Source organism: Artemia sp. Qi Xiang Cuo, chromosome 4 (genome assembly GCF_049724085.1).
Source record: "Artemia sp. Qi Xiang Cuo chromosome 4, ASM4972408v1, whole genome shotgun sequence".
NCBI lineage: Eukaryota > Metazoa > Arthropoda > Branchiopoda > Anostraca > Artemiidae > Artemia > Artemia sp. Qi Xiang Cuo.
This window is the reverse complement of record NC_142797.1, coordinates 68,320,170-68,343,656: the sequence shown is the minus strand read 5'-3', so window position 1 is coordinate 68,343,656 and position 23,487 is coordinate 68,320,170. Positions and strand designations below refer to the sequence as shown.

At 37.3% G+C, this 23,487-nt stretch overlaps 2 protein-coding genes across 2 annotated transcripts in view; both read left to right on the top strand.

The window, feature by feature from the left end:
* LOC148953360 (ionotropic receptor 21a-like) overlaps positions 1-20,441 on the top strand; it is a 36,786-nt gene extending 16,345 nt beyond the window's left edge. The window contains exon 2 of the mRNA XM_089087939.1: positions 19,426-20,441. Within this exon, the coding sequence (XP_088944065.1) occupies positions 19,426-20,441 (1,016 nt within the window). The remainder of the gene's footprint in view (positions 1-19,425) is intronic.
* Positions 20,442-22,757: 2,316 nt separating this feature from the next.
* Positions 22,758-23,189, top strand: LOC148953359 (uncharacterized). Its single transcript, XM_089087938.1, has one exon. It carries the CDS (start codon positions 22,758-22,760, stop codon positions 23,187-23,189), a length of 432 nt encoding a protein of 143 aa, XP_088944064.1.
* The last annotated feature ends 298 nt before the right edge of the window (positions 23,190-23,487 follow it).

Below are 23,487 nucleotides of genomic sequence, written 5' to 3'. Positions count from 1 at the left end.
CCGAGAAATTGATTGCGTAATCGACTAGGACAAATGGATTTCTGCCTAACCACCACTGCTGCCATCTGCAATTTATTCTAACGCTGACAGTACATAATTTATGCATGTTCTTATGGTTTTTGTAACTGAGAATGAAAAAACAGGATTTTTCTCACTTTGATGTACTTTCATGCTCGATTTATTTGTTGTTGTTCGTCCAGGTGTAATGACACTGGGGGTGATTTACATAATCGCTAGGGGGAATGTATTGATCTAGGACTCGAGGGGTAAGTGAATTTTCGAGAACTTGATTTACATAGTCGATGGGGGAATCTTTTGATCCAGGACTTGACTAGGACAAGTGAATTTCAGAGAAATTGATTTACATAATCACTGGGGGGAATGTTTTGATCTGATAACGGAAAACAGGATCACGTGTCTCCTTCTAAGCCAATCAAGGAGTCGGTTACATCTCCTTCTAAGCCAATCAGAGAGTCGGTTACATATGGTTTCCCATTACATCGCAATTCGCCCTTAAGATTTCGTATATAACGGACATGCGTTGTGATTAAACATTCAGAATGTTCCAAGACACAATGGATAGAGCATCTGAAATTATTGACAAGGAAACTTCATCTAAAATGATTAACAATATGAGTTTTGTTTAGTAAATTTTCATAGTTTATTTTCAAATAAGATCATTTTACATAGTAACCTAACCTCCAGTAAATTCAAATTCAGGTAACTCCCCCCCACCACACAATACAAACTCCACTATATATTGTTTATACTCGCTAGAAAGCTTAAAATATGTTCTTTTTTACCACGTAAACCTTACCTCCCCCCTCCACACCCCTCTCAGTTTATGACTTTAATTCTTCCAATAGAAATAACTATGTTTTTGAACTTTTCTTTTGACAGCCAACTTTCTGTCTATCCCTTAGCTATTAAGCCACTCTGGTTTGACTTACAGATTTCCGCAAAGATTTAAAACCATAATTATTGAACCTTTTCAAGTGTACATCCGGCTTAGTAATTCGCGTGAATTACGATAGCGGCTTAACCAAAGGTTTCACTGAAAAGATATCAGTTGATCAAATTAGCCAAATATCCTATTTCTCGCAAATTTGACTATTGCTTTACTGAAAAGGGAGAGGGACTTTCTTCTGTAAAAATAGGGGGGGGAGATTGTTAAGAGGGGGATGGATGTTAGTTTCATGTAATATTCATTTTCCATTTTGAGTACTCAGTGTTTATACGGGGGGGTATGGGGCAATGCCTCAATTCTAACACCTTCATTGTAAAATGAAAACAAAGTGTTTCTTCGCGTGAAAAGTAATGGGCCGGGATTTCTAAGAAAAAGAATACATAACTTTATTATGCGTAAATTGAATAGCATTTGATTTCTGATTTTAGTATATTTCTCGCAAAATTTTACTTTTTGCTTTACTGAAAATGGGGGGGGGGACTTCTTTGTGATAAATGCTTTCTAGACAAAATTATGGTTAGAGGGTTGGGGGTACTAATTTTTCTTCTGTAAAAAAGGGAAAAATTATTTCAATACTAAATTTTTTCTCTTCTTTAAGGCAAATTATGAAGAATGTATGGCCCCTCCACATGAAAAGAGAGCAAGGGGTAATAATAAAACCCCTGCGAAGGCGACAATTGTGCAGTACGGTCGCTGGCCGAGGCCCTCCAGACAAGTGTTGCCTGCCCAAGTCACATCCACGCAGGCTCCAATGCAGCCTGGTAGAAAATTAAAGAGCGAGTGGATGGCTGCTCATAAAGTCACTGCTGCAGAAGATTGTGAGGTCACCCCTTATGAAGCGTTGTCGGGTCCTTCAGGACCAATGCAAGGCGAGAATGTTTTCCCTACAGCCCTCAACATGCAAGCTGCAAATCTAAATGTAAGTTTCTATATTTTAATTTCCGCTAAAGATTTTTTCTCCCAAAGGAAATATAACGCTCTCCTTTTGAACTGTTTAATTATTGAATCATGTCAAGTGCATGCATTCCGCCTGCTAAATTTTCGTGAATTAGGTTAGTGAAGCCAAAAAAGGCACTATATTACGGTCATAATTTCCAATAGTAAGTAGCAAAATCTATTGTGATATTGTTTCTCAAGTAAAAACTGCTTTATTAACGAATGGTTCATCTTGCTTCTACAGATATCGTAAAAACAACTTTCTATCAGAATGAGTTGTGTATCAGGACAGGAGATGGCCTGAAAGGGATAGGCTATCTATTTCAAACCAAGTAAAGACCCAGGTTTTTTTTTCCAAAGCAGATAAAGAGTATTAATATGAAATTTTTGGAGGTTGGTTGAGCAAAATCAAAACCTTCTATGTCATCTTTTAGATTGTATTAAGTTGGAATTTTCAGAATATATATAGAGTATGGAACTAAATGCTACTGCTAAGCGCGTTTTTAAATAATAATCCAATTTTTAAAAATAGGAATGATTTAGACACTTTGAAAATAAGCTATTTTTCTTTTATAGATTGAATTGATTCCATATGCTCTGACCCCCTCACCAGCTGAAGAAAGAAGTACTGAACCCATTGAAGAGGCAATGGAATTTCATGCAATTCACGACAATGAATCGCGAATATCAAGGAATTGCATGGTATCGTTAATTCACTTGAAATACCGTTTAATACTGATGATTTTTTAACCGACTTTTTTAATGTTGATAATAGCACAGTTGAGCAGGGGGACTTACCTTCGCTAAGTCCAAAAACCTTACAGCTTTTAGAGGATTTTACCCGGGAATTAACAGGGAACCCTCCACCCACTGATAACATACTTCCACTTCAAACAACTGAAGTGGCTTCCCATAGCCCTATTATTGAACAATGTGGGGGAGGGGGTGGTGATAATAATATACAAGAGGAGGAAGGGGAGGAGGAGGAGGGGGTAATATCCAATTGACACCATTCCCTGAGTTTCAACTCTCAAATACAATTTTAAATACAATAGTTGTCTACACTGCAACTTTTGGAGACCCTTTTAATTCGCTTTTGGGTGGTAATTTTGTGTTTGACCCTGTAGAAATTGTTCATGAATATGTAGATAGAATTTGTGCACTGCTAGAAAACCAGATTCAGGTGTGGGGAGGAGGTAGGGATTCAATTAAGGTTTCTATTGTTTTAAAGGTGTTTTATTTAAATGAGGGAAAAAGTGAGGTTTACCATCATTATGTACATACCGAGATGCGACTGGTCTATCCAAATTTAGAGAATTTTGAGGGTGTTTTTTTCAGAGTGGATAGGCCACATTATTACGCATCTCGAGAATTATACCGAAAATGGAAGCGGGTCTGTAGTTTTATTTGTTGAAAATTTAAGCTTTAATATCTGTAAATTTAAGAAAGATTTTATTTTAAGAGGGGGGCATAGGGATAAAGGTACAGTTTTAAAATAGAATCACGATTTAGAAGGTTGTCAAGGTGTCCAGCAAATCTATTTTGAAACAGGTCAAAAATGTTTCAAGTACGCTTTCCTCATATCAGCATTCGAGCCTCTAGCACGTGACGCTACCAAGACGAATTTAGATCACTGGGCTGTACATGGGAAGGAGGGGTTTGATTTTCCCATTGTAGATTTCACTTGTTTAGAGAGAAAATACCCAGTAACGCTCAGGTTTATTAATATTTTTGAAAGGGCCAATGCCCATTTAAATATCGGCGTTACTGTGGTTCAGTATGAAACTGAATTTGAAGATGGGGTTCGTTCTGAAAAGAAGAGGGTGGGGTTCCCAGTATGAGGTCCGTCGATTGAATTGGTTAAACACTGGGTATGGCTTTTATACACACCACCTAGTGACCCCAATTCAATTTGCCATTTTAACCCAATTACAGAGATTAGTAGAGTTTTGGGGGGTGGTAGGGATCTAAGGGTACATCTCTAATGTCCAACATGCCTGTCACAATTTCGTAGCTATATAAAACTACGGGATCATATTAAACACTGCAGACAGCATGGCTACCGGTCAGTAGAAACGGTTTCAGGGGATATGGCCATTTTACGTTTTAAAAATTTTCAAAATACCCTCCTCCAGAGCAATAAAATCTCTTTGGATTGTGGAGCAAAGCTAGTGAAAGTGAACGATCTTCAATTTTCAAACCGTATCAAAGAAAATCATTCTATTGCCTTTTCCTATACCTACGCACAAAGAGAAATTTCCAACACTATGCAGATATTAGAAATAGTCGAAATATAAGATGAGGGAGAGTATCTGGTCAATGCACTGGCTAAATAAATTGGCACCGCTAATAGCGCTATTTCTCGTTTTAAAAATACCCATTACTCTATGGTGTTGTCCGCAGAGGATCGTCTCGCGATTAAAAATCAAAAAATATGTTGGGCTTGTAAGGGGGAGTTTGATGAGGGGGATAAGGGGAAAGGGAAAAGTGGGGACACGGGGAAAGCCTGAGATCAAACTAACTGGTGGAAGGAACGCCCCTCGGGGGGTAGTAAATTTAAAGGGGCAGCCCATCAATCAGGTAACTTCAATGTTAGCAAGCAGTATTGTATTCCAGTTTTTATTAATAATTCAAATTATGATTTAAAATTTATTTTACGACACTGGCACGTATGCACAGGAAGGGAGGGGAGTAGATAGTCCATGGGTAAATAATTCATTTACCTATATCGTGATTCTCTAATCGGCCGAGAAGTTGTTGCTTCTGGAGCTGAAATAATAGGTAGTAAATAGTGGACATACGTGTTGTAATAAAGTCAGGTTTTTAGATTCTTTTAATTTTTTCCCAATGCATTGAGTCAATTGATTCAAGTGCAGAAAAGCGACTATTTTGATAGTTTTCCTTTGCTTAAACAGCACTTTCCAGACAGTGAAATGTATGACCTATTGACCTGTAAAGGTGTATATGCATACGACTATTACTGTTCTGGCGCTCGCTTAAGCGAGGTGAAACTACCTCCAATTGAAGCTTTTTATAATTCACTCACCAACAGTGAATGCACAGCCGAGGAATATGAGTTTGCGAAGAAGGTGTGGTATAAGGGGAATTGTAAAAATGGGTGGGATTATTGTAGACTGTACTTGGCCAGTGACGTTTTAACTCTGTTAGACATTGTATGCAAGAACACAGACTAAATCTATGCAGAGTTTGGACTAGATATAGGCTATTATTTTTCCACACCCCACTTGGCGATGGACTTGATTTTAAACATTAGTAGGGAGGAAATAGGCTCAATAACTGATGTAGATCAACACCTTTTTGTAGAAAGATCAATGAGGGTTGGGTATGTTTTTCTTGGGGATCGCGTTTTGACAACCGATCCAAGCGGACAGAACAGCACCGGTGCAAATTCAAATGCAGTGTTCTTGGACATGAACTCATTGTACCCCTCGGCAATGTCTTACTACTCTTTGCCGTGTGGGAACTATAAATGGCTTGAGAATCCTTGTGAGTTCCCCGACATTAACACCGTCGAGGACAATGGGCCACAAGGATGGTTCTTTGAAATTGACGGGCAAATTCCATTGGCGCTTCATGATTCAGTCAGAGATTTTGTTTATCCCAGTATCAATCGACCAGTGACCAGGGACTCGCTGATCCCCTACAATCGATCATTGGTTGAGGATATGGGGATGCACTGGACCCCCTCTAAACAAAAACTGATAGCAGAATTTGACCCTAAGGAGAATATCGTTGTTCATCATGTGCTTTTGCACTGGATGGTGAACAATGGTTTCAAGATCACCAAAATACATAGAGCCCTGCAATTCAGTCAAAAACCCTACTTAAAGACGTTTATTGACACCTTTGTTGATAAACGCTCTTTGGCAAACAGCAAAGTGGAGAAGGAATTGTACAAACTTATTCTAAATTCAGTGTTTGGCAAAATTTGTGAAAATTCACGCAACAGATCTTGATGTGACTTCGTTTCTGACCCTAAAGTATGTGCACGAATTAATGCCAACCCCATTTTTACATCATTTACGAGGATAGAGGCTGGCATGGTTCTTCTACACAGGAAAAAGAGAAATGTGGTACTGAACAAGAATATAGCAGGAGGTAGTTCAGTACTTGAAATTTCCAAAAGGCTCATGTTGGCGTTTTTTTACAAAATGTGCAAGGTGCAATGGCCACGGGAGGGGGAGGTTCAAGTTTACTATGGGGATACAGATTCTCTGCTGTTAAAAGTAAAAACCGGGGATTTATTGGGGGATTTAGAAAATGGGGAACACATCAGCTCGCGGATGGATTTCACCGACTGCAATCCATTCCTCTACCCCGAGTTGGTGAAACGTCAAGCCCCCAACCAACTACTAATGTTAAAATCAGAGACGGGGAGTGATTTGATATCCAGGGGGGTGTTCCCGGGTCCTAAAGTTTATTGCGTGGAAACTCATAACGGGGATGTAACGGAGGCGGGTAAAGCGGTGCCTACCCATTTTGTACAGAGCAATTTCAACATGAGTGTCAACAGAGACTGTATAGAGATTAGCCTAGTGCCAAGAGCAAAAGTGCTTGCAATTCCCTCTCTAAAGTATGAAAATTATACTGTAAGAGTGGAAAAAAATGCAATGTCATGCATATCTGACAAAGTCTATGTGCTTGAGAATGGTGTAAGTGTACTACCCCATGGCCACCACCGTATTTCAGACCGAGTTGAATGCATAGACTATTGCAATCAACTTGGTCTGGATAAATTGACCTAACCCAAACCTAACCTTTCATAAATTAAATGCTTTAACCACTAAACCTAACGCATTCATAAATTAAATGCTCTAACCCAAACCTAACCTTAACCCAACCTAACCTAACCTGGAGCAGGAGCAGTGACGACGACTATTGTATACAGCGATCCCGGGGGGCTGGGGGGGCCCACCTGCGGCCGGCTTTTGGCCCCGCAGCTCCCGGGGGGTGGGGGGTCCCGTTCGAGGCCGGCTTTCAGCCCCGTGGCTCCAGGGGGGTGGGGGGTCTCTCCCGCGGCCGGCTATCGGCCCTGCGGCTCCCGCGGGGTGGGGGGTCCCGCCTGTGGCCGGCCTTCGGCCCCGCGGCTCCCCGGAGGGTGGAGGGGACCCCTTTAAATTCATAATGTTCAACTGTGCTATTTTTAAAGTTCATGTTCCAAGTGTTCCAAGTGTTTTTTTGTGATTTACTGTACAAATATTGTGTGTGTTTGTACAAATAGTGATGCTGGACAAAAAGTGTTTTTTTTATGACAATAAGTGTTGTTGTTGTTGTTCTTGATGAACAAAAGTGTTTTTATAATAAATGTTGTTCTTTATGTTTGAACAGAAGTGTTTTTATTTTATCTTAATAATGTCAGAACAAGTGTCATTTTTATGTTGTTCATGTTTGAACAGAGGTGTTTTTTTTATCTTAATAATGTTTGAACAAATGTTTTTTTTTTTTATGTTGTTCGGATTGAACAAATAGAGTTTTCATGTCAAATAAATGACCATGAAATATTGTTTTTGTTGTTCTTGTTAACGTACATGATAGAGCTATGGGAAAATTATTACTACTACTTATTCATTGGAAAATTATGATTTACAGTTAGTTGTAGTCCGACTGTTTTCAACAGCAGCAGCATGTATCAATTTAAAACACCCTTCAGATCGTTTCTGTGTGGTCCATCAATGTCAGGGAAAACGAAACTTTTAGCTAAAATAATTCAAAATTGTAATAAAATGTTTTTGGAAAAACCAAAGAAAATTTATTATTGCTATAGTATTTGGTAGGAGTCCTATAATCAAATAAAAGCTATTGCCACACCCATACTAATACAATTCATACGGGGACTTGATGTTTTCAATAGTATTGAACCAAACTCGTGGCTGATTATTGATGATTTAGCTGAATCCATTGAACAGTTCTCACAGGAAATGCTACAACTGTTCACTGTTCGCTTTCATCATGAAAAGATTTCCATAACCCTAGTTCTACACAATCTGTTTCATCAGAGCAAATGTATGAGAACCCTTGCTTTGAATTGCGCCATCTATATTATCTACCGAGTTGTTCATGATTCTAGCTCACTAATAACTCTCAATAAGCAAATATACCCCGGCGCTCCTAAATTTCTGCTGTCAGCGTACGCTCAGGCGACAAATAAACCCTATGGCTACATTTTGCTAGATCTTAATCAGAGCACACCCGAGGATCTACGTGTAGTCACCGACATTTTTGACAATGAAATTACCGTATATCTTCCGGTGAACAGTAGAAAAAGCTATTAGTTGCCATTATGACACTGAAGAAACTACACAAACAACGGCATTTATTTTCAGTTTTAGGCACTTCAAAACCTCCACTCAGGAAGGCCATACTCAAACATGGTGTTGACAATGATTTCATTAATCTAATATCTGAACTTTGTTTAAATTTAACTGACGGCAATGTACACTTGCCAGAAGGTGCTAGACAACAGATAAAGCAACATCGTTCAACTGTACACGCCTTGACTTGCAAAAACAAGGGAAATTTTTTTTAAAGAAAACGTCTCCTTCAAGCGGACGGTAGCTTTTTTACACTTTTACAGCCAATAATTGCAGGACTTGTAAACAATTTTCTCTAGGGAATGGCTAAACCCTATAACATTTTGAAGACAATCTAAGCAAATTCATTAATGATGAGAATATTGCTGATGACAAAAATCTGCTTTTACTTCAAGATGCATTGCGACATGTGGACAAACATAGACCTTATCGTGAGAGACCCGCTGTTACCGTCACAGATCCCTCTAAACGGGAAACATCTCCTCAAGATTCTGCAGCAGCAGCAGTGTAATCAAAGGAGAAGGAATTGAATTCTATAGTGACAACAATTGGAAACCTATTGCCAGTGACCTATCGAGAATAGAGTAAAAGAGTTTTACCATATCTCATGTTGGAAACTGGTGGTGATCATCAAGTTCAAGTCGACAGCGCAGGGAAACGAATTGTAATTCAGGGAAAAAGTTATAATCTAGTTGATTTAATTTTTATATAGTGACGAATCGTAAAGGTCTTTTATCATTTGACAATAATCTATACACCTTTCTAAGTGTATCAAACTTTCCCAAAAGTCTTATTGGCAATAAGCAAATTCTAAAGAAACTAAAAGAATATGGTCCTCCAACAACGCCAACACCGGCACTGACATTTAAAAAAGAAGAAGATTCAATATTGGAAAATACTAGCAGCAGCAGCAGCAGCAGCAATGATTTTATAACACCCGTGGCTGCTAGTCAAAAGCGAAGACGGATTGATTCACCCTCCAGTGTGCAAAAGGGGAGTGGACATTACACTACGTGTTTGCGTTCAAAATGGTTGAAGTTCTGAAACATGTCTTTGAAAATATTGGTGAAGCGGGAAGCTTAAGCTCCCCCAAAACGCTTTTTAAAGTTGCCTCTAACATAGACGGCGGCAGCACATTAAATAAAGCAATAGAGTATCTACAGAGTGAACCTAGTTTCAAACTGTATCGGAAATGCATGCTTTTTTGAAAATAATATTGACAAACTAAAGCCTTCTTCCCTCTGCATATAATGCAAACTGATCTTTTAACTCTAAATGCAATTCAACGGCGTCAAAATGCACCCTACAAATATATTCTGGTTGTAATCAGTGTCTTTAGTCGCTATGCCTATGCCATCACATTCCGGTCAAAGAGAGGTGTTGAAGTTTCTCAGGCCTTAGAAAGTATTCTTGAGCAGGATTGCTATAGAAAAATTTAATCGGATCGTGGTAGAGAATTTGTTAATCCCCATGTGCAAAAGGTTCTATTGAAATATAATACAACACTTTATCATAGTCACAGCCCGATAAAGGCTGCATTGGCTGAACGATTGATAAGAACGATTCGTCTATTAATTTCAAGATATTGTACATTGAAAAATACACCTGCTTTTATTCATGATTTAGTTAAATCATGCGGATATACAACCATCGACCTCATCGATCATTGTCCAACTCAAGCCCTCGGGAAGTTCATTGCAGTGAAAATACATTTGATGCTTTTCTAAAGCAATATTTCAATGGTGAAAAAAAAAATGTGAAGAAGAAGAAGAAATTCAATGTTGGTGATACTGTTCGAATTAATAGAACCGCCAATATTTATGAAAAGGGGAATTATTTAAGGAGCACTGAACTTTTTAACGTGTCCAAAACCCTGGACACCGAACTCACAACATATCGACTGCGAGACAACAAAGATGATGAGATTCTTGGTGGTTTTTATGAATAAGAACTGCAAAAAGTTAGAAACACTAGCGAAATTTATCAAATTGAAAAGATATTAAAGAGTCGTACTCGTAGGGGCTGGAGACAGTTGCTTGTTCGCTGGCAAGGATGCAACTCAGATTTTGATTCTTGTGTCAGTGCTGAAGACATTAACAATGACCAATGATTTCTATGTGACTTTCATGTCCAATGTTTTTGATCCTCTCTACAACGACTTGAATAGAACAAGTGATTTTTGGGCAAAACTCTCCCCCACCATCAAATTCGATGGAAAGTACTAAGTGGCTCTTGTCGACTGTACTTTAAAAAATACTTACGAGATCCTGAAAAAAGATCGTAAATATAAAATAAAAATTAGACCCTAAGATTGGCCACCACCAACCTCAGGTGATCAAGAACAAATTCAAAAGATCAATTGGATGGATTATCCATACATTGCATTACCCTATGAGGAACTCCTGTATGAATGATTTATGTCGTTCTATTAATAAAAGAATTTCTGCTCATAAAAAAGGAGCTTTTCATTTCAACTATTCAAAAGAGGAGGGCAAGATCTACATTAGTTCACCTATTGCCAATGAAAAGGTTATTCTCAATGATAACCTAAAGGACGTTCTTGGCTTTAAGCTCAATATAATCAACGGTAAAAGTACCGGAAACACTAATTTCATTTTTGCTGGCTACCTGCCTGTCTTCTCTACTGACACATGTATATTTTTCTAGGCTTCATTTGTGGAAACATTTCGAGTGGGTAATTCAAATGGCCCCCTGCTACGGGGTCTTGAACGAAAAACCAATCAAGAACATATTCACCACTATAATATAAAGCATCGCCACTATGTTCACGTAAACACTTCCCATTTGAAACTCTGTCAGTTAATACAAAAAACCGAAATGGGATATCCCCTAGTAATTTAAAAGGGTGTATCTATGTTCATATGCCAACCTCGTCCCGTCGTTCAACAACAACAAGATCTCTAATAATAGAAAAGTGGTATTCATTTGTCCTGATATTGACTGCTATGTTAATATTCTTGGCCCAAGACAACAGGGCAATGGAATGGAGTATTACAAAGGTCGCTCGTCAATGTCTGGCTATGGTTTTGGCAGTTGGTTTGCTAAGATGTTTCGGTCTTCACTACCACTGGCTATAAAATATATTGTACCGTCTGCAACAGATTTTGTATCCTCCACACTATATGATTGGGGCTCTAGCAAGGATTTTAAAAAAAGTGCTACGGAAAATCTTAGGTCCAGTGCGCGAAACCTTGGCGAGAGATTAAAACAAAATGTAAAAGGTTTAAAAAGGTCGAGAAACAATGCATCACTCATCAGTCTCTACTCAGGTCAGAAACGAAAGACATCACCCCTGTCAAATAAAAGAAGGAAAAAGCTGACAGTACTGTAAACAGTAGTAGAAGAAGAAGAAGAAGCGCCAGGAAGAGAATTGTTAAATCGAAACTAGATTTCTTTTCCTGAGATGTCCTACCTACCGCATAAGGATTCTCAACCTTCAATCACCGCCTCATTGAATCTATTCAATGCTAAAAATGTTGATGTGAGTGTCAAGCATGGATACTATGAACAATTTTATCCTCAACAACCAATCTCCGGTAATATCCACTTTCAAATTTATTCCAATGAGGACTACTTTATGGACAAGTCTTCAACATTTATAGATTTACAAATGAAAGTCCGGAAATCTGATAATACATTGCCAATTCTTGCCGATGGAATATCCTATGAAAATTGTATATTACATAATTTATTTCGTCAAATCAGTGTCTACATCAATGGCACGCTGGTGAGCACAAGCAACAATCTCTCAAATTATACAAGCTATATGCAATTCATGCTGATGACACCCAAGTCATACAAGGAATTGAGAGGCACCTCCAATGAATATGAATATATTACTAATACTGATAGTACAGATGCACTTAAAAATGCTACAACTAGTGAATAACATCTAGTTGGAAAAATATATCATGAAATATTTAATATACCACAATGGCTACCACCCAATTTTAAAGTGGATATAAAATTAATGCTTGCTCCATCCAGTTTCACATTGAGAAAAGAATTTGCTGCCAATCCTGATGTAAATCTCACCCTCACTTTGGCAATACTTCATGTACGCAAACAACAAGTTATGAGTTATGTTGCTTTGGCAGTGGAAAAGCTGAGAGTCAGTGGAAATAATATTAAACTACTTGTTCCTCATAAAATCACAAATCAACGTCATATTGCCATGGGGTCACGCACCTTCACCGACTCATCCTTTATCAATGGCGAAATTCCATCAAAACTCGCTTTGGCATTTGTAAAAAGCGCTAGTGCAATAGGATCGTGGACTGGATGTCCACATAAATTCGAGATTTTGGGCTTTCATCTTTTGTGTGCAAAGTAAACGGCATCCCACTCTACAATCTATCTTTTGATAAATCCTATAGAACATTGTATGAGTTGACCATGCAAACCCTAGATCATGATTCACAACTATTTGAAAATGGTATAACCGAAGACATGTTTGCTAAAACACATGGTGTCACTGTATTGGATTTGTCTGGCACGCAGGATATGAGTATAGTACGTACGGGGAGTATGCGTTTAGAGTGTACATTTGCCGAACTTGACTGAGAGTATTGCACTAATCTCACTAAATCAATATGAAACCTGTTGGGAAATCACTTCCGAAGATAGTGTTCTACTAGACATGGCACCATGAATACCAATGACATAATCGATGTATTTAATATGAATCCCTACATGTCCCAGCACAAATCTTATTGTCTACCCTCGGACTTTCTTGGAAAATTCAAAATGTAATCAATACCTTAATTATTGTTAATAGCAGTCCGTCGACTGATCTGACGGTTCATTGGCTGTGTATCTTTCAAACAATGAAGACGATTTAATTCTTTGATACCCTTGGTCTACCCTATACATTTTACACACCCCACATCAACAAATATATTGAGAGCTGTGGGAAAACTATTACTTAAAATCGGAGGAGAGTGCAGGATCTGACGACTAAAACCTGTGGCCTCCATGCACTGCTATATTTTGTGTTCCGATGTCGCGGCTATACTTACAAGCATTTTCTCAACATTCATGGTGACAATCAAAGTCTTAATAAACTTCTAGCGGAAAATATCCTCTCAGGCCTGAACAGTGTTAAATTCAGTACCGTAAGAGTAAAGTGCTTAAAAAATGTTAATGTCTATCTTGCGTAATAAAATGCATATATATACAAAAATTTCTTTAAATCTTCACTGTAGATTTATTCTTCGATTTATAGTTAACTGTCGTGAACCAGTAATGCTGGTAAATCATTTGGATTCACTGTATATTGATCTTGATTGAGTGCAAAGTCAGGATCATATTTTCTACAGTATAATTTAACTTTACTCTTGTCATATCTCTTTGTATAGTCAATGATATTATTTGCATTCATATTATGAAATTCACGAGTTTCAATCTGACTATTTGAAGCAATATCACATACAATGTTTTCAAATGGTGAATCACATTCGATAACTGCCAAATAAAAATCACTTGGTTTATAGTCATAATAGGCAGTGTCGTCACAACGATGACGTAGAAACCAAGTTGTCTTGTTACCCCAACAGTTGAATCGTAGACCCGATTCTTCCTCCCAGAATAATTTAAATCCACGACGATACCAATCTCGTAGAAATAAACTAAAATCACGTTTGGGATTCTTTCCAATCATAGCAGGGTAAGCATTCTCCCACTGATCACATTTGTCATAGTGACAATTGGAGCACTGATGTCCTCTAGGGTGAGAGTCACAAATCTTTTGAAGATATGAATTACATCCTTTACTTTTTACTGCATAGCCTCTATGTAATTTACAAGGATTGCATAATTTGCACTTTTCACTATAGTCATCTATAATTGTACAATTCTCACATTGAGTCCAACTGCCAACAGTGTACATGCATAGTGGACATGTATAGAAAATTTTTCGGCTTCCGATGTCAACTCTCTCACAGCTAAAACGAAACTGATCGTCCCTGCTGACGGATAAATTCAGGGTGGAGGAATGGGAGAGGAGTAACTCTGTGATGTCACCTCTTTTGAATGGTGGGGGAGCCATCTACACTGAATCTATAGCAATGTTTTCAAAAGTTTACTCACGATATTATAATGCTTTGTCTAAAGTAATATATCACCAAATTGAGTATAAGCATTTGAGTCACATTAACAAAGCTTCATACAATTGTCCAATGGGGGAGAATCAGTCCTCATTATATTGTCAAGTGTTTCCCGAGAGAATATCCTGTGTTTAAGAGATAACTCAAGAAAATCATCATCCAAAACCAAATGTTTTTCCATAAACACCAGATTCGATCTAATTCTATCTTTCTCAAATTTATTCATTTTTCAATCCTATCACTCTAGACTGCTGACTCTAGACTGACCGTGAATCGTTAGCCTAACATTCTAACAACAAAAAGAAAGGGAACATTTTCGATTTCGAAACAATTTTATTGAATAATTACAACAATAGTACTAAGCATATACAATTAGCGATACTGTTTATTGTTTTTGATATGTTTCTCTAATGCTTTTAATGCACATTGAAGTCTATTCACATACGCTTTATTAAGTTTAGTAGCGAAACAAAATTAATGCTCTATTTTAAATTTGTTCAAGGATATCACATATCTTGCACATACTTCACCCCATTCCAGACAAAGCCGTGATCCTTTCGTGATTTCTACCGCAATGTTTGGTGCTCTTGTATTATTGCTACCAAATCCACTATCAACCTCTAATAGGGTAAAAATTCCACTCATCATCAGCACAGATTTATCCAAATGAGTAAAGTCAAAGTGTTCTCATTCCTTTGAATTCTATTCACATACTAATGAAAGCTAAAGCAAAAAGAATTTCTTTATATTCTCTGCAATCCTCTCCCGCTAATATTTCCGACCGCCGGGTTGGCTTAGAAGGAGAGATGTGATCCTGTTTCCCGTTTTCGCATGAATACAATTACCCCACCGATTATGTAAATCAATTTCTCGGAAATTCACTTGCCCTAGTCGATTACACAATCATTTCTTGGAAATCCTCTCCCCTTCGATTATGCAATCAATTTCTCGGAAATTCATTTGTCCTAGTCAATTACGCAATGAATTTTTTTGAAATCCCTTTCCCCCTCTCGTGTCCTAGATCAATATATCTCTTCCCCACCGTTAATGCGCATGTGCAAACTTCCCCCTGGAGACAATACACATGGAAACAACAGATAAATCGACCAGGAAAATACATCAAAGTGAGAAAAATCCTGTTTTTTCATTCTCAGTGACAAAAACCATAAAAACATGCATAAATTATGTACTGTCAGCGTTAGACTAAATTGTAGATGACAGCAGTGGTGGTTAGGCAGAAATCCATTTGTCCTAGTCGATTACGCAATCAATTTCTCGGAAATCCACTTCCCCCTCTTGTCCTAGATCAATATATCTCTCCCCACCGTCAATGCGCATGTGCAAACTTCACCCCAGTGTCATTACACCTGGATGAACAACAACAAATAAATCGACCTTGAAAGTACATCAAAGTGAGAAAAATCCTGTTTTTTCATTCTCAGTGACAAAAACCATAAAAACATGCATAAAGTATGCCTCATTTGTGCTGGTACCCCCTTTCTACTAATAAATCCCTCTTTATTAATTCCAAGCTATCTTATATACAATGACCTTTCAATGTCTGTTTTTATAGTTTTTTTTTTCTTTTATAATACAGACAAAATAAAAGGATGAGTATAGTAGCGCCATTTAGAAAAATAAGAAGTTTTGATTGAGCATTAAAAGAAAAAATCTGTTCCAAAAATCTGTCTAAAAACAATTTAGTCAGAATTTAGGTCATTATTTAGGTGGGAGGGGTTCCTAATGCTATTTTATTTAAAAATTATCTAATTTTTCCATGGAGATCCCGGTAGATATAAAAGAGGTTTATAAATTGGGGGGGGGGATGAATGAATCCTTAGTCTTCCCTTATTTTGATTAGCCTAAGTCAGAGTATGGTTACTGCGAGGCAATATCTCCCCTTTTATTGTAGAAAGCAGTTTTCTTTGTACCAATTACATTCATTTGCTTAAGGGCACAAAAGAACAAGTGAAGTTGCATCTTGAGAGTTGTCAGGAAATTTCCCAGAAGAGGGGGGAGGGAAGTGCTACCAGGGATTTTTCTATTGATGTTGAAATGTAAATATTATATTTTATATTTGTTTCTTATATATTAAACAGTTATTTGACAACGAACTATAAGTAAGGAGCAACTCATGCTTATAGCAGCACGAACTTCAAAGAAAACTTTTTATACCAAATTTTTACGCAATCAATAGAAAACCCTACCAATTAATTTACAAGTTCAGATATATACAATTTAACAACAAGCAGTGGAAGGCTTATGAGGGTGAAAGCCTCCATCATATCAAGCCTCCATCATATCATGGTCAGGCCTATGGCATGATTGAACGATCATAGTTAAACATATATTTTTTTAAATTAAAGTAAGGAGCGAGATATAAACTTAAAACGAACAGAATTTATCAAACAGTTCGGGGTAACGAACGTAAGTAAAGAGCGACCCAGCTCAATAGCAACCGAAACTCTAAAAAATATAATTTTGAGACCAGTAGATATATAAAATGAATCGATTTTTTATGCTGATTCAAATATATAAGTTTCATCAAATTTAGTCTAACCCATCAAAAGTTACAAGCATGAAAAAAATTTACCTTATTTTGGATATAAGGGGAAATACCCCCTAAAGGTGATAGAATCTTAATGAAAATAAAACAATGAGATTCAGCGTAACAGAAAACCCTACTGTAGATGTTTCAAGCCCCTATATGCAAAAAATGTGGAATTTTGTATTTTTTGCCAGAAGAAAGATCACAGATGCGTGTTTATTTGTTGTTTTTTTTCCCAGGGGTGATCGTATTGATAGAATATCGTAAGAGGGCTCATTAGAACGGAAATTAAAAGTTCTAGTGCTCTTTTTAAGTGACCAAATAATTGGAGGGCAGCTTGGTCCCCTCCCACGCTCATTTTTACCAAATTCACCCAATCAAAATTTTGAGATAACCATTTATGTTCAGCATAGTCGAGAATTTAACAAATATGTTTTTGAGGATGACTTCTTCCCCCCCAGTTCCCGGAGGAAGGGTTGCAAGTTAAGAACTTTGCCCAGTGTTTACATACAGTATTGGTTATTGGGAAACATACAGACGTTTTCAGGAGGGATTTTTCTGGGGGGGGGGGGTCGAAGGAGGGGGTTACGCGGGAGGATCTTTCCATGGAGTATGTTTCCTTGGGGGAAGGGACATTTTTATGAGGGGGCGCCGGATTTCACAGCATTATTTTCTGGTGGGGGAGGGGGTCAGAGGAGGGGGTTACGTTGGAGGATCTTTCCATGAAAGATGATTCTTTGGAGGAAGGGACATTTCTACGAAGAGGATGCCGGATTTCACAGCATTATTTAAAAAACGATCAGAAATGGTTTTTCCAACTGTTTTCTAAAAACGTGCTAAAAGAATCTGCTTATTGTGGCTCAGAAAGTTCTTCAAAGTTTTTTCAACTGAAATTAAGGAGAAACATTAAAACTTAAAACGAACAGAAATTATTACGTATATGAGGGGGTTTGCTTCCAAGTCAATACTCAATAGCCAATAGCAAATATATAAGTTTCATCAAATTTACTCAAACCCATCAAAAGTTACGAGGCTGAAAAAATTCGCCTTATTTTTGAAAAGAGGGGGAAACACCCCCTAAAAGTGATAAAATCTTAATGAAAATCAAACCATCAGATTCAGCGTAACAAAAAACCCTACTGTAGATGTTTCAAGTTCCTATCTGCAAAAATGTGGAATTTTTGGCCAGAAGAAAGATCACGGATGTGTGTTTATTTATTTATTTTTTCCCCCAGGGGTCACTTTATCTATCCAGTATTATTAGAATATCGTGAGAGGGCTCAATCGAACGGAAATTAAAAGTTCTAGTGCCCTTTTGAAGTGATAAAAAAATTGGAGGGTAATTTGGCCCCCTCCCACGCTCATTTTTTCCAAAGTCACCCAATCAAAATTTTTAGATAGCCATTTTGTTCAACATAGTAGAAAATCTAATAAATATGTCTTTGAGGATGACTTAGTCCCCCGCAGTTCCCGGGGAAAGGGCTGGAAGTTATGAACTTTGCCCATTGTTTACATATAGGATTGGTTATTGGAAAGTATACAGGCGTTTTCCGGAGGGATTTTTTCTGGGTGGGGGGGATAGGAGGAGGGATTATGTGGGAGGATTTTTCCTGATTTTTCCATGGGAGGAAGTTTTTTCAACTGTATGTAAGGAGCAACATTAAACTTAAAAAGAACGGAAATTATTACGTATATGAGGGGGTTCGCCCCCTAGTCAATACCTCGCTCTTTACGCTAAAGTTTTTTTTACTACTTTCAAAAGAGCAATCTATTCTAATTAAATGACCTTTGTGATTAAGGGATTTGTGATTCGAAAAAAAATTCGAACTTTAGCGTAAAGAGCGAGGTATTGACAAGAGAGTGAACCCCCTCATATACATAATAATTTCTGTTCGTTTTAAGTTTTAATGTTGCTCCTTACTTTCAGTTGAAAAAACTTGTTTTTTTAATTTAATAGGGTAAAGAGCGAGGTATCGACTAGGGGGTGAAGCCCCTCATATACATAATGACTTCTGTTCGTTTTAAGTTTTAATGTTGCTCCTTACTTTCAGTTGAAAAAAATTTCTTTCTTTTATTTAATTTACATTAAAGATCTATATTGATCTAAAACACTTTATATTCAAGTGCAACGGCCCTAGTGCTTGAGCAGCCGCTATTAAAGGATACTGACAAAAAGTAATGTATTAGCGTAAGAGTTGGGGGATCAGGAGGGCCCCCTCATACACGGACTTATTTCATTCATTTTAAGTTTTATTGTTGTTTCTTGCTTTCATTTAACTTTTTTTTTAATCTCAATAAAGCATAATTTTTAAACTTTGACATAAAAGCGAGTGAATTATGCAATGGCCGTCGCCTTCATATATAGGACAATATCTCTTCCTTTTAAGTTTTAACGGCGCTGTTTCCTTACGTGAAGAAAAACTTGTTCTTTTCTGCATTTAATTCATATCAGGCGCCTTATCACAGAATTAGGATTAATATAAAAGAAAAAAATTATAAAAACATTTTATATTTCAGGTCAAAAGGGATTGGTTGCAAGAGGGGAAGTTCACCTTGCATCAGCTGGAAATTGGGCAACCGACATTGCAGAAGAGTATAGAGATTTTATCTATCCTCACTTAGTGGACGGAGTTAAATTTGCCGTACCCCCTCCAACTAGAAAGCCTTATTGGTATGCATTTGTATTACCGTTTCGATACAGAGCATGGATAGCTATTGGAGTATGCATAGTTTTTGGTGGTTTGATTAATTGGATGATAGCCAAGCTGTCCTTTCTTCCGATAAACAATAAAACTAATCCATGGAAAGACATATGGTTCTCAGCAACATACAACTTTGGAGCTTTAGTTGCAAGAACCCTGCCAACCGATCATTCTCCTGCTCCAGCAAGGTTATTTAACCTATCAAGAATTTTAGCCTACTTTTTCTTAACTGCCGCATTTACATCTTCTATAATTAGTTACTTGTCTGTACCACTATCAGAAGATCCAATAGATTCAATTAAACGATTCGCTGAGTCAGATTTAACAATTTCCGGAATTCCAGACTATTATGATCTATATATAAACTCTGTTGATCCTTACATGGTCCAAAGTTTGCAAAGATACAACAAAACAGACGAAACTTTCGACCAGTTCGCCTATGTAAATGCAAGGCTAGGGGCTTGTATAGACAGTGAAATAATACTAAGCTACTATACTCAAGCGATCTACAAAGACAGATTTGAAAACCCCACAATTCATATTGTGAAACAAGATATAGCAATGGCACAAAACGTCGCACTGGCCCCAAAGAACTCAATTTACACAGACGCTTTCTCAAATTTATCTATTCGTCTTTTTGGAAGTGGCCTACATCAGTATTGGACTGCAGAAGCTGTCCTTATAGCTAAGAAAAAGTATGAAAAGTTCCAACCTGATCTTTATGAGGAAAAGAAGTTTAATTTGAAAAGTTTCCAAGCACCGTTTTTAGTCTGGCTTTTCATGTTGGTGATCTCCATTGCGGTTTTTATCTTTGAAATAATCCTGTCTTGACTATGACCTTGGATAAGGATGCGGTCCCAAGGTTTATAATTAAGTTTAAAATTCCAGTTGACAAGCTCAACTGAAATAGCAATCATAATTCATTTTCAATTTGGATTATATCACAACATTTTTCATCTAGTGATAAACATGTCTAGCGTTTTGTTTTCTATATACAAATATATTTAGTTTGGGAACTTATGTGTCACACACTCGAGAACTTTTATCGTGAACATAAGACAATACCCGGTTTTCACGATGTTTATACCAGACAGTTAGCTTCGCCTCGGTGAGAAACTACATTATAACATTATTTTAATTAAATATTTAGTTGGCATTTTGGTTAGGTTAGCTTATGTTCTGTATTTAATGTACTGTGCTCTGGGCACCCCCCCCCCCTCCATAATTCTTTGCTATAATAATTCATAATTTTGTTACTTAAGTATTGTATTTTCATCATATTTTGTTTTATTTCATTAGCATTCACGAAACTTCACTTCTCGAGTGTGTATTATATAACACATGAGCACCTTACTTTGTACTTGGTCATTTTGTCAGTTGGGTACTAGTTCCTTATTTTAGGGGAAGTCCCTACCCTGCCAGAAAACTTCATATTCAGGTCATAATAAGTCTTGGTTTAATTGTACCAAATGCCGAAAGAAAATTTGTTTTTTCTGTGCCTGCTTTAGTATTTAAGTATCAATAACCGTCTTAGATATGTTTGGGTGTTGCGGTGGTAGTTGTGTTGGACTTAAGCAGCTTCGCTCTTCAATGATTTGTCATTGGTAAACAACATATTGAACTATAATCACCATTTGAACTATTTGAAACAGCATACAAAGGTTCAAACACCTATACAAACAAAGAGTGTAATGTGAATGTCACAAGTGGTACACAATAATTTATCATAGGAAAAGTATAGAAATTTCATTTTTCGGAATTCAGATTCTTGGACCTGACAATCAAAATCTGTTAACACATTTCACTAATAAAATTGTTCTTGTTGGGAACCTTGACTAGCAGTAGATCCTATTAGAAGCGAAGCTGAGTAAATACACTTTTATTTTTTGACGTTTTCCACAAAATCTTAATTAATTCTTTGTTACGTATCTTCACAGTAACATTAGCTAAGACTGTGGATGAATGCCGAAAAGTATTCAAAAGATACTGGATTCAAATAAGGATACGATTTTAGATATTCCAAGATATAGAGTGGAGATGCTGAACCGGAAACAGATGGCGAGAGACGACCTTACCCTTTATATTGCCAATCGTCTTGAATACAATGTCCGAAGTGATTTGAGCAGAAATGAGGAAGGAATATTTGAATCCCTTTTTACTGAGGTTGAGTCAGGTTGTAAAGATTTAGCTGTGGTTTTGGTTTACAGGTCCTCAAGTGGGTTTGTTCCTTTGCTTATGAAAATTCTGGAAGAGGTTTTGGATTTAGTCCAATAGCATCCCTGTGAACTAATCCTTATGGAGAGACTTCAACCACAAGTTGCTGGATCAAAATTCTGCTTCAGCTATAGATTTTTTGTTGATGGTGCTCTTTCCGGGAACTCTACCTTCAGTTTGTATACCAACCCAAGTTACAGAGGCACATTCTTCTCTTATTGATAATTTTTTCGTCACTGATGTCTAAGATAACTCGGTACTGGGTAGTCATATTTCTGACCATTTTCCCGCTATTTCCCGATATAAGAATGCTGATCAAGGGCAGAGTATAACATCGCCATCTAATTTCCCATTTTTCTGTTTTGGTGATACTGAGCTGAGTCTACATAATCTCGTCTGACTGTTCAGCCATGGGATAGTTTGGTTTCTGAATGGGATTTTAACCACTCTTTTGATTTCTTTTATGATTTACTGAAAGAACGTATCCTAGAAGTTTGCCATCCGAATCCAGGGCCTCATACTTTGAAAATGAACCCGTGGATGACACCGCTGAAACTTCTAAGGAAACTTAAAAAGGAATCCATGGATGGCTCCAAGTCTCTATTAAGACTGAAAAAGGAAAAAATTTTGTGGAAGTTTTATAAGGCTTCATTATCAGGAGCTCATCATCAACGGTTTAAGGCCTATAAGAGTATATTTAATTATCTGTGTCGGAAGGCCAAGTCTCATTATTATCATAGAGAATTTTCTGAGTGTGGATGTTAGCCTTATAATGTTAGGAAGTTAGGAAGACGTCGTATATAAATTAATTCGGTTCTTAGACCTACTCACCCTCTGCCTTCAGTTCCAACAACGCTGAAAGTCGATGATAAAACTGTCCAGGGTGAAGATGTTCATCTAGAAATTACCTCTTATTTTACTAATATAGGGAAGATGAGTACTTTCCCTGCAACTTCTAGTTGCGATTTCAGAGCCTATCTTGGACCCTCATGCTTAAAGTCAATTGCCTTGAACTCTGTTTCTGAGTTTGAGGTAACTCATATTGTGAATACTCTTAAAATACCACCGTCTTCAGTACCAGAGAGAATTCCTATAAGGATTATCCGTGCCATTCTGCCAGTTATCCCTTCACCATTGGCTAAGCTTGTCAATCTGTCTTTAGAGATAGAAATTTTCCTTGAATCTCTCAAGCGAGTTAAGGTTGTAGAGCAGTATAAAGGTGGTTCCCGGAGTGATCCTGTTAATGACAGGCCAGTTTCTCTCCTATCTGTTTTCAGCAGCATTTTTTACAAGGCTACGCTATCCAGGCTTCTTAGTTTTCTGGATACAAAAGGATCTTTGCACGATTTCCAGTTCAGAATCTGAGCAAATCACTTTACAGACCATGCTTGCTCAGCTCTCTTGAATTTCATTCATTTGGTAATAGATTCAGGTTTTATCCCAGCAGTTTTATTTTTAGATATTCGGAAAGCTTTTTATTATTTGGCCGATCGGATTCTTCTTTGGAAACTATCACATATTAGTATAATATCAAATGCTTTCTCTTGACTTGAATCATATCCTTCTGGTAGGGTTAATTCAATTGATCCGCTTTTCAATTCAATTTAATTCAATTTATTCAAATAAAAATGACACATAATACCAATAATAATAAGGATCCTGG